The following is an 11,041-nucleotide window of genomic DNA, read 5'->3' on the forward strand; positions in this document are numbered from 1 at the left end:
GATCATAAAGTATAAATTTTACTACTTTACAAAAAACTGTCATAATCAAATTGGTAAATGTGCAAATCAAAACGGATACCTGTGAATCTTGTTCTGCTAAATCGATGTTTTATAAACTCGGTCTTGTTAAGAATTATTATTTTCCTTCAACGTAAAAGGAAACATATAACATTTTCCCTGTCCTTATTTTCCAGATGAAAATTTGTCGATGATGCTTACCGCGATTCATTTTTTGCTGGTTGCGTCATTAAACCTAACTAATTTTGGGGAATTGGGGGATTAAAACCCTCATTTTTCAGATCAGACATAATCGAAAATAATAATTAAAACAATTGTTGGTCAATCCTAAGTATAAAATGCCAAATTTGGTAAAGAATATATATGAAATATTGGGCAGACTAAGAGATCCGTTATTGTGCGGTTTAAAGAGCACATAGCTCATTTAAAATATTGGACAGGAAAATCGAGTATTGGCGATGATGTTACCATAATCATAACATAAATATTAATAACGTAAAATTGTTGGATGCATTGAAATTGTTAGCTTAAATAGAGACAAAGGGCTAATTCCTTACTGCCCATTTTATAGTCTAGTTGGCAAGAAATAAGATGTTCCACTCTAGTATAAAACATGTAAGTCAAATCATTAGGTTTTAGTTTACCTACAGTCTCTGAAAACGATAACTTGGTAATCGAAACGCGCATCAGACAGTGTATTCTCATCAATACTATGTTTACAAAACTTTCTAACTTCTTTTATTGACAACAATCAAACAATTAACGCACGTTTCGATGATGACCATCTTCAGAGTTACGGTTTATCTTTATGGTGCAAGTTTAGTCCATTTATAGCAAAGGTACCTACCAGCCAAATTACGGGTTCATTTTCTTGATCTATTTTAGCAATTCGTTGTATTTGTAGATGGATTTCTCTGGTACATAGCTTAGTTTCGTAGATTTATGTAGTATATAAAAGTGAAAAAGAAAATGAAGAGAAAACTTTAGAGTAAATTGTTGATAGACAAGGGATTTTGAAGAACACATACATTTTCCGAATATTAATATTATTCTCCTTCTTTTTGTTCACTATTGGGTATATATAAAATTGAGAAAAGCATGTTCATAATCAAGTTTTCGAGGAATCAAGCCACATTTGATAGAATTTCCAAAATCAGCCAAAGGGTTCAATTTCTATAACGGAGAGACTGTTAATTGCTTTAATTATGCTCCATGTGACAAATTATCAGTTGTATTGACAAATTAGACATAATATTTTTATTTTGCGCCTGTAATTATTTATAATTATGTATTTTTAAATATGATATTGCACTAAACTAATGAAATTGGCTCCCTTAGGTGCTGACTGTGTACTGAAACTTTCGTCTTCCATCGCAAACGATTTATTGGATCTATTTCTGTCGAGTACTTTATCGGTCTTATCTTTCTTTATCGACGCTCCTGGTATAATGTTCATTCTTCTGCTAGCTGGTAAAGCCGACATGGTACGGAATAAGTGTGAAAATTCCGATCTAATTTTATCGCTTTGCATCATCGCCAAAATTTTCGCTTGTCTTCTTTGTAATTGTTTCTTTCCGCTCAAGTCGTCCAGTTCGATTTCATTTATAACAGCTATACACCTGAGGAATATCGTTAAAGAAAAATTTGAACATTTAAAATTGATTATAAAAATATAGAAAGTGAGGAAATTCACCTTTCCAAGTACTGTTTCAATTTCTGGTCTGCAATTTTTTTAGCGGCGGCAATGCCTTTAGTCGCTTCTGCTATAGCGTCGTTTTTATTCAATTGCCTTATGCAAATCCTCATCATTAGTACAGTCAAATTTACATACCAACGATTTTCTTCATTTTTTTCAGATAAATTTATTCCTCTCATACAATATGATCTCGCTGCGTCGTAATGTTTCGCCATCATATGATACCTGAAATTAGAAAATTTTCGACCGTTTCCACTACCACTTCCACATTTTTTTCTTTCTTTCTCTATTTCTCTAAACCTAAACTAACTAAATATTAAATATCTATTCCACAAAGAAGAAACCTCCAGACTTCAACGCTTTAGGGTTCACACGATAACCGGATGTTTTTAAAATGATCATGAAAAATTGGAAATTTATTTTAAAAAAGTTTTTTTTGTACAGGAACACTCGTTAAATCATACCACTTGTTATTTACTCACTTACACAGTTCATTTTGGGCAATACGTTGTTGTAGCCTTTGACGGAAACTGTCCTCAATTATTTGAAGCATGTTTACATCAATCTGGGTGACGTGTCGACGAATTGCGATCTTTAGGTCCTCCGAAGTACATTCAGATATAAATGAAATTCGTCACTCTTTACAATTTTCATTTTCTTCAAAAATGGCATTTGTCGACAAAATTGTAATCGCTGCTGAGAATCTGCAGCACGACGGATGGAAATTGTGCTGCTCGTGCTACTACTGAATGCCTCTAAATAGAGCGGCGTGGGCTTCTGACAAAGACATCTCTTATGGCCCCTCAACACTCACGCGAGAATCTCGCTGAGAATCTCGTGGAGTATGGGTGTGAAAACTTCTTTTCGGTACGCACTCTCACAAAGTTCTCTCTTCAGTTCTCCGCTCGATAACAATTGGAAATCTCGATGAACAAAACACGGGAAATCTCACCATGAGCAGCCTTGTAATCCACTTCAAAAACATCCGGTTCCCGTGGATAACCCTGGATAAACCAACAAATTAATAATGTTCAATTTATTCAACTTAAATACTGCTTGAGGCCCTTTATCGTAGTCGACCAAATTGTGATGTTTTATAAGTCATATTACACGACATAAAAGAATTCAGGAATAGGGAAATGACAAGTTATATAGAATTGAAACTTACCTCGCTAATTCATAATAATACCATAACGTCTCATCATCATTTTCCGCTGCTTCTAATCTATTTTCAAACAACTGAATTTGTTGATTGTAATCAATAAGCGGCGCGCGATAAACTTCAATAACCGAATCTCGTGAAGGATCTTTACTAATGGGTTGCCCTAACGATAACAAAATCCTTTTTTCTTGTTCCCATTTCGGTTGATCTGGGTTGAGTCTATTTAACATATAGAAACCGTCCCTTACACTTTCGTAAACCAAATTTAGGTACGATTGCTTTTCGGGAAGTAATCGTTTCGATTTGTTGTCGCAATACAGTTTTAGTTTTTCGACGAGTTCAAGAAGACCGTTAAGATTGCGTTCTTTTAAAGCAGCACGGAGTCTAACACAAATCTTGTCCGCTTCTTTTCTAGTATTATCTTGATGAAGGGATAATTCTGCTTCTAATCTGTCTTTAAGGGCGCCAGATATTTTAGCTTGTTGGTATTTTACGGTATAGAAAGGTCGCCTCGTTCGTAATACTTCTTGTTTACCATACACAGTGCTATAACAATCTTTTATGATTTCTTTGATTTTTTTCACACCTGCAATGAAATTAATTGACTGCAGATAGAGCTCGAATTAGAACGCGTCCCAGAACCAGATTAATGAAAATATTGGACTGCACCTCGTACTTACCAATGAGTTACAAATATAAACTGGTCTGGTCAATCTATTTGTTGAAATTTGCCCGATTATAAGATACGTTTTTTATCATTTACAAACCAGTTATAATATATAATAAAAGAGTATTGAGATAATGTTTCATACTAACCTGTTTCATTGGGACACTTTATCCCAGGTATATCAGATAACTCTTTAAGAAACACTTTTTCTTTATACATTCGTTCCAAATACGTTTCTGCCATGTAATTTTCGATATTAGTTGTATATCTCTGCAGCGGGGAAAAATTGAAACTTTTTTGTAAAGGTGGTATAGCAAATTTATCGAGTTCGTGACTGTGGAGGCTATCCCATATTTTCATCTCTTCATCCACATCCTCTTTTCCCGTATCAGTTTTTTTTTGCTTACGGATCATCTTTTTGGGTTTTTTAATTTTTTTATTCTTAGCTACAAAAGCAACTCGTCTACCGGCATTGAAATTCTCAAGCCAAGCTAATTTCCTTATTATTAGGAAGTGATCCCTCAACGGACAACCAGCAACATCTCCTAAGCAATTCTGGATAGCTATGGAACATTTTCTGATTCCCATCGAAAAATGATCCGGTTTTTTTCGCAATGGCAGCAGTCTGTAATTTTGTACGATAGCATCTTCGAATTCGCAGCTCAGATAAATCGCGTGGGATCTTTCAGCCAAGGAAACCAAATCATCCGGATCCAAATCTATAGCTTTGTTTATATCTTCTAAAGCTCTTTTGAAGAAACACAGCTTGCCCAATACTTTTCCTACAAAGTTATTGAATTGAATCTACCAAGATATAGCAAAAATTGCAGATTATAATTAATCTAAAATACTAATGTTCTTGATTTTAGATGTCTTCTGTTTTAAAATTAGTTTATTTTAATAATTTTTGGAAGATAAAATTCGACGTTTCGACTTTTCTTCAAGTCTTTATCAAAATAAAAACAGAAGAGACCTAAAATCAAGGACATTTAGATGCATTTTGTAAATCGGAAATAAGTCGAAAATGAGGAATAAAATTTTTCGATATCTCGCTTCGTTTTCGAGATATCGATACTTGAAGTTGGAAAAACTAACCTAATCTTCTCGTGGTGCACTTTGGGTGTAAAAAGTTTAAAAATCGTGAATTTTTTACAGCCAAAATTGTCTAAAAAAAATTTTCTTCGCGTGAGGATCATTTTAGTTTTATTTTATCATTTTTTTTTTTCTTATGGGGGGCTTCGATAAAGCGAATTTTGAACTAACGTTTGATTATAACTTCAAATATCGATATCTCTAAAACGAACCGAGATATCGAAAAATTTCATACTTCATTTTCGATTAATTTTGGCCTAATTACGCTATTAAATCGCGGCACCACGGAAATCATATTCTCGCCTGCATTAATATATCAAAATGTCTAAGAAATAAGAAATTAAAGAAAATACTTTGGTCATATCAAGGATTAATGATTAAATCGTTTGGTATTGACGATACTCTGATATATCATATACGTTTTACCTCTATCGACTAAGATTTTTTTATCGTTTGGACATTTTAAAACAGCTTCGTCAAAAAAGGGCATCGATCGTTCATATTGTTCTAGTCTAGCCATGTAATTACCTATACTGTGCCACAATGTTTGATATCCGTATAGCTCCGGCGGAGGGCCAAACGGATTAGCAGCCATTATTTTATCAAATTTATATTTTACTTCGAAATATGTTTTTCTTTATATAAATAAAAAAATTGTACGAAAAAAAGTTGACACATTAAAAAAATATGACGTTTCGACAAAACTCTATACTGTCAATTGCATCGACAACTTTAGTTACCAATAATTGTGAAATTTTAATCTTCAGATATGTCGTTAAACTTGGGACAAACGCGATTAGATGAAATTATGTTTCATTTTTCAGAAATTACGTAACGTACTCTCCCAATCTTTATGAAAAATCAAGAATGGGAAAGATTATAAAAAAGTATTGTTCAATAAAGTTAAAATCATGATTTTAGAGGTTATGTTACAAATTATCGGTTTGACAACTGACTTTTATTAGCCATGCGAAGATACCGTCACCAAGCGAATAATTTTTTCTTTAGATTAAACATAGTGATAATTATTTATATTGTTTTATTGAGAAATTATATTTGTTCCAGATAACGGCTTCTCGATTCCCAGTAGTTATTAAAATAGATCATGCTCATGGAGGTCTCGGCAAGGTTAAAGTTGATAACTTGAACGATTTCCAAGATATGGCTAGCGTCGTAGCTGTTGCCAATACCTATTGTACTGTGGAGCCTTACATCGATTCAAAGTATGACATCCATGTGCAAAAAATTGGAACAAACTACAAAGCTTTCATGAGAAAATCTATTTCAGGTAAATATTAAACAAGATCTTTGTTAAAATGTCTATAAAATAGGAAATGATATTGATAATTTTCGGTATAAGCCAAATACTAGAGCATCAAAAAAAGCGAGAAACATTCAATCGAATAGTATTCATTCGAATTCCTTATTCACATTGGGCAATCGACTACAAATTGGTGTCTTTGAGTGGTAATTTGAATTTACGAAAGAGAATGATGTCGATGATTTAACGTTTCAGGTTGTTGGAAAACAAATACTGGTTCAGCGATGTTGGAACAAATATCGATGCCAGATAGGTACAAAAACTGGGTCGACGATGTATCCGATTTATTTGGAGGTTTGGATATTTGCGCTCTAGAGGTTGTAGTCGGTAAAGATGGACGAGAATACATAATTGAGGTGAGTAGTCCACTCGAAGCCCAGAAAATTTAGAGGGGAAAAATTGAAAAATTACAATTTATGAATAAAAGAGCCTCTATGAAAATTGAAAAAATTTTCGATTCTTTATTTTGTAATTTATCAATTTTTAATATAATTATTTCAGGTAAATGATAGTGCCCTGACTCTCCTTGGCGATACTCAAGAGGAAGACAGAAGACACATAGCAGATCTTGTAACTTCCAGAATGCAGGCTATTTGTAGACCTAGGACACCACCACCTGTTCCTGAAGAACCTCAGCCGCCTCCAGTAGGTCCTAGAGGAATATTAGGAAGCCTCAGTAGCCTTACGCATTCTGACACGCCGCCGCCTAGCGCCGCTGCTTCGGACGCTCCTTCCTTGGGTAGCGGTGGTAGAAGAGACAGTCAAGGTAAGTTTTTCCATAATAATCCATCCAAGTTGATAGATGAAGGAAAAATATAGATGATATCACGTTATTTATTTGATATATTTCTAAATTAATGTATCTTGTTTTATACCAGCATCTCAATCAAGCACAATAAGCAGTGCTCCTAGCACTGGACGTCTTCCAGATCCTCCACCCCGACCAGGTTTTCAACGTCAAGGTAGCCAATCCCAAACTCTCGCTGAGGATACAGAAGATACAATGAAGAATCTCAGAAAAACTTTTGCCGGCATCTTTGGAGACATGTAAAAATTTATCCATTAAAATCCACATGTCGATAATTACCAAATTTGTTTCTATTGTTAGGACAGTTGACCCAAGTATCAATCTACAATCTCTTGGAATAAAACGAATGATAAATAATAGCAATTTATTCTTTCTAATGAAAATACAAAACATATTCTAAATATTCATGTTCTGGAAATGGAGTTTTCATTTCGTTTTATATTAATAATGCAAGAAAATAATGATAAATAATTGAGATTTTTTGCTATAAATAATTTGAAGAGATTGTTGAATGATTTATTTAACTTGAATTGTGGAGTTGGTGAATTTTGCTGAGCAATATGTTGATGTATGTTATTCACTGCCTTGGGCCAGGTGCCAACAGGTACCTCTTGTTAAGTTATCATTGTTGATGTGAATGTAAAACATTAATTGAATTTTTTTGACGGTCGTTAAAGTTATTAGCATTATTTTAAGTTGGTAATGTTAACAAAATTAAAATTCTACCAGAAATTTCCCATGTTATTCATAATGTACAGATTGAATCAAATTTATTCACCCAAAAGCTGTTAAAAGATAAACTAATTTATATTCTAGTTACCATCTCATGGAGATTTCGTAAATACAAGTCAAGTCGCGTCTCAAGTAACCACATTTCACTCTTACCAAACTTTGAATTCTTATTTAGTCGTACTAAATGTAAAATAATCCAAATTTTTGTATTATGTTTAAGTAGTGTTTAAAAATAAAATGACAATATTACTTGTGTGTCCTAATATTTCGATCTACTCTCTATGTCCTCTGTAATCTATAACAGAAATTTTTGAAAAAAAAAATAAAGATAAATAAAACATAAGGTATGTTGTGTGCATCGATGGATATATATATATATATATATATGGCAACGAATTTTTGTTTATATAATTCGAAGATGGATTATCCAAAACCTTTGCTAAGTTATGAATACTTCGATTTAATATTACTGAAACAAATCAAAACACCAAATTTGAGGATAACCTTTTCGAATGTATCCCTTTTAGTTATGCAACCAGCAGTGTTAAACTAAAACGAACTCTAACGTGGCTTTATTCTCGGTGTATTACGGTGAATATATTATAAATCACATGTTGTGAATACACTGGAGCTCTGTCAATATGCCAATAAGCTTTAAAAACTGTAACAAATTATTATATATAGATTTTACATGATACGTAGTTATAGTTTTGTGGAAAGTAGCAAGAAAATATAATATAATTACCTCCATTTAATTTCCTTTAGCAATATAGGGTTGTTTGGTGGATGTATATGTAATAGTACGGTCAATTTAGACATTCGAAGTTACATAGATCAAAAAAATACAACTGAACGTAGAATTTGAATGTTCCCCATCATTTCCGTGTTTAGAAACAATTTTATCAAAGTCGATGGTCAAAAAATGAGTTTTTCGCGATTATCAGCAAAACGGTAAGATTTATCATAAAAATACCTTATACAAAAATTGTAGATCATAAAATTATCTACAAAAAACTTATTAATACTTTTTTCCTACAAGCCAATATTTCTGAGATATAATAATTCAAAAAGTTGTAAGAAATTTCTGTTGACTGGTTGGAACTGTCATCAAATAAATTACCAATTGACAAAAATGTTGCTAAAGTTCGACGATGTTGATATGCAGCTTTGCTATTTCTTGTGCAATTTTACTGATTTTCAGCTTGATGGGAATTTATGTAGCTTCACTCTTATTATTTGGTCTAATTTGACCGGACTATAATTGGTTCTAATAAAATTTAATAGTTCAACCAATTCAAAATGTTGCTTCCGACAGCAGCAGAAATAAATTTTTGTAAAATTATACCCAAAAATACAATGAAAACATAATCCAAATCACTATAAACGTGATTTAAATTCAACAAAACAAGCTGAAACACTAGTTGCAGAGACATCTATGGTAATAAAAATTATCAAACATGAGGAAAGAAAACTATAATATCGAATGACATTGACAAGTGAAATATTAGAAGGGATTTGCCTGTTATAAAATTAAAATGTATTGTGGATTTCATTAAAGACATAAATATTAATCATGTATACTAATTGGTAAAAGAAAAAATATTATTAGGATCAATTATATAATTACAGGCTATGGTTAGATGCAGTTTGTACGGTAGGGTTTACCTCAAGTGATTAAATGTCGCCATATCATTTTCTTAGTTTTTAAGGTAGTGAAATCCTCTTCGTTATCTCTACACTTAATTTTTTAAAATCAATACGTATTTTCGTATTACAAATATTGTCTTTATTATTTGAAATTGTAAATTCAATAACTTGTTAAAATATTTGTTAGTTGATTATTGTCATATAATAAAAGTTGATTAAGCTTAGTATATGAAATTGATAAAATGTTGTTAATGTCTTAAATTTCAATTTTGAATTAATGATGTTTATGAGAAAACACCACCAGAAAATGGAATTAAAAAACAATTAAACGAATCATCGTCTAATGTAGTAAATACTCTACCAGAAACCTCCAAGCAAAAAAAACTTATTACAGACATCTGAAATGAAAATAGTTTGAAAAACGGATGTAGAATCATTGATGAGAACAAAATTAAAAGATTTGAATGTTGTTACAGTACTTAGATCAGTAAAACATGTGTAATAACATGTATAAAAATGAAATATTAGTACTGATTATTAAACCTAATGATAAAAGTGACCTGAATTGTAGCGGATGAAAAAATTGAGAAAAAACAAGTAAGTAGGTCGTAGGCTACAAGACTTGCAATACTGTATAAATATAAACCTGATAAATTTATTATTCAAACCTTATTTTTATTAGAAAGTGCAATTATGCATTCGAAAGTGGCAACTACAATTTTTTTTTGTTAATTATTATTGTTATGCGAAACATATGATGGCTAAAATTAATAATCAGTTTACGTGAATTCAAATTTTAATATTTTTTTATTTTCTTACACAATATTGAGAAAATTTACTAAGACTAGGTGTAATTTTACGGTTTTTCAATAAAAATCTTTCAAAAGAAATTTATTTATTTTTTTTTTGGTTAGTTTAACATGTTTGGAGATTAAAGAAATTTGTTTCTGATTTAGAAGAAGACAGGATTTCATGTAAAAATAAAACTTTTTCATAAATACTTATCACTTTGTTGTAGAGTGAATAAAACATTAATTATTTTTCAAATTGAGCCCAAGTTAATTGCAAATAAAATTTTCTAGTACCGATTAATAAATTTTATAAAATGTTTTGTTATAAAATAAATAAAACATTTTATGGTGAGATTACCAAATAAATTTCTAACAGTGTGTGTAAAAACATAAAAAAGAAAATTTATGCGAATTATCATCTTGTTAGAATTTATATATTTGAAATGATAATTGTAGTAGCATTTTTTATGTTATATAAGTAAAATATATCTATAAATGATTAATTATTCTTGCCCACGAATTTCAGTTGAGGAAGAAAAAAAATATTGAACTGTAATTGTTATTTTCACCGCATTATATAAATATTTTTTGACTTGTATATTTAGAAAGGCACCTTAATATTAAGAGTGTAGTATGAAATTTTCTTCATAATAGCAATAAAATTAAAAGGTATTTATATTAAGATTTTTGTGGTTGTTTAATTGATTATTTTTCATTTAAATTTTAATTGGAGGTAACGGTAATTGAGATTGTAGTAGATCAGCTTATATAAAATTCAATTTGCAAATTGTATAGTGTTACATTGATGGATATTGAAATAAACGATAAGAATTTCATGTGTGTTTTCTTCCAATGGAAAACTGTTAAATGAAAATAAACCGATACTGAAAAGTTTTAATCAAATTAGAAATAATTTTTGAATATATTTTATTTAAACAATATAAATATTTCAGAACAGTTATTCATGAGTATGTAAATCCTATCAACAGGTGTCCAGTTTGACTAAAATCACAAATATACTTATTTGTCACCATATGGTTGTAGATAATCCGGTGTTTGACTAAGACATAGATTATTATAGACAGATATAAACAAATGCACCTGATT

General features: G+C 31.1%; 2 protein-coding genes across 2 annotated transcripts in view; one reads left to right on the forward strand and one right to left on the reverse strand.

The window, feature by feature from the left end:
* The window catches only part of LOC130891792 (synapsin), a 65,270-nt gene extending 54,502 nt beyond the window's left edge, over nucleotides 1-10,768 (forward strand). Inside the window, exons 8-11 of the mRNA XM_057796756.1 lie at nucleotides 5,701-5,923; nucleotides 6,152-6,312; nucleotides 6,458-6,722; nucleotides 6,835-10,768. Coding sequence (XP_057652739.1) covers nucleotides 5,701-5,923; nucleotides 6,152-6,312; nucleotides 6,458-6,722; nucleotides 6,835-7,007 — 822 coding nt within the window. The 3' untranslated portion in view covers nucleotides 7,008-10,768. The remainder of the gene's footprint in view (nucleotides 1-5,700; nucleotides 5,924-6,151; nucleotides 6,313-6,457; nucleotides 6,723-6,834) is intronic.
* LOC130891396 (uncharacterized) lies at nucleotides 1,261-5,329 on the reverse strand. The gene is made up of 5 exons (XM_057796116.1): nucleotides 5,062-5,329; nucleotides 3,693-4,325; nucleotides 2,883-3,462; nucleotides 1,712-1,939; nucleotides 1,261-1,637 (listed from the first exon to the last, which is right to left on the reverse strand). Exons 1-5 carry the CDS (start codon nucleotides 5,228-5,230, stop codon nucleotides 1,313-1,315), a joined length of 1,935 nt encoding a protein of 644 aa, XP_057652099.1. The 5' UTR covers nucleotides 5,231-5,329; the 3' UTR covers nucleotides 1,261-1,312.
* Nucleotides 10,769-11,041: the final 273 nt, after the last annotated feature.

The sequence above is a fragment of the Diorhabda carinulata genome, chromosome 3 (genome assembly GCF_026250575.1).
Source record: "Diorhabda carinulata isolate Delta chromosome 3, icDioCari1.1, whole genome shotgun sequence".
Taxonomy (NCBI): domain Eukaryota; kingdom Metazoa; phylum Arthropoda; class Insecta; order Coleoptera; family Chrysomelidae; genus Diorhabda; species Diorhabda carinulata.

Bases quoted from the DNA above. Each gene is read 5' to 3' on its own strand.
- LOC130891396 (XM_057796116.1), bottom strand. From the start codon at position 5,230: ATGGCTGCTAATCCGTTTGGCCCTCCGCCGGAGCTATACGGATATCAA. The intron at 1,940-2,882 runs GTAAGTTTCAAT...TTCTAATTTCAG, and splicing joins TATTATTATGAATTAGCGAG to GTATCATATGATGGCGAAAC. The intron at 1,638-1,711 runs GTGAATTTCCTC...GATATTCCTCAG, and splicing joins TTGAAACAGTACTTGGAAAG to GTGTATAGCTGTTATAAATG.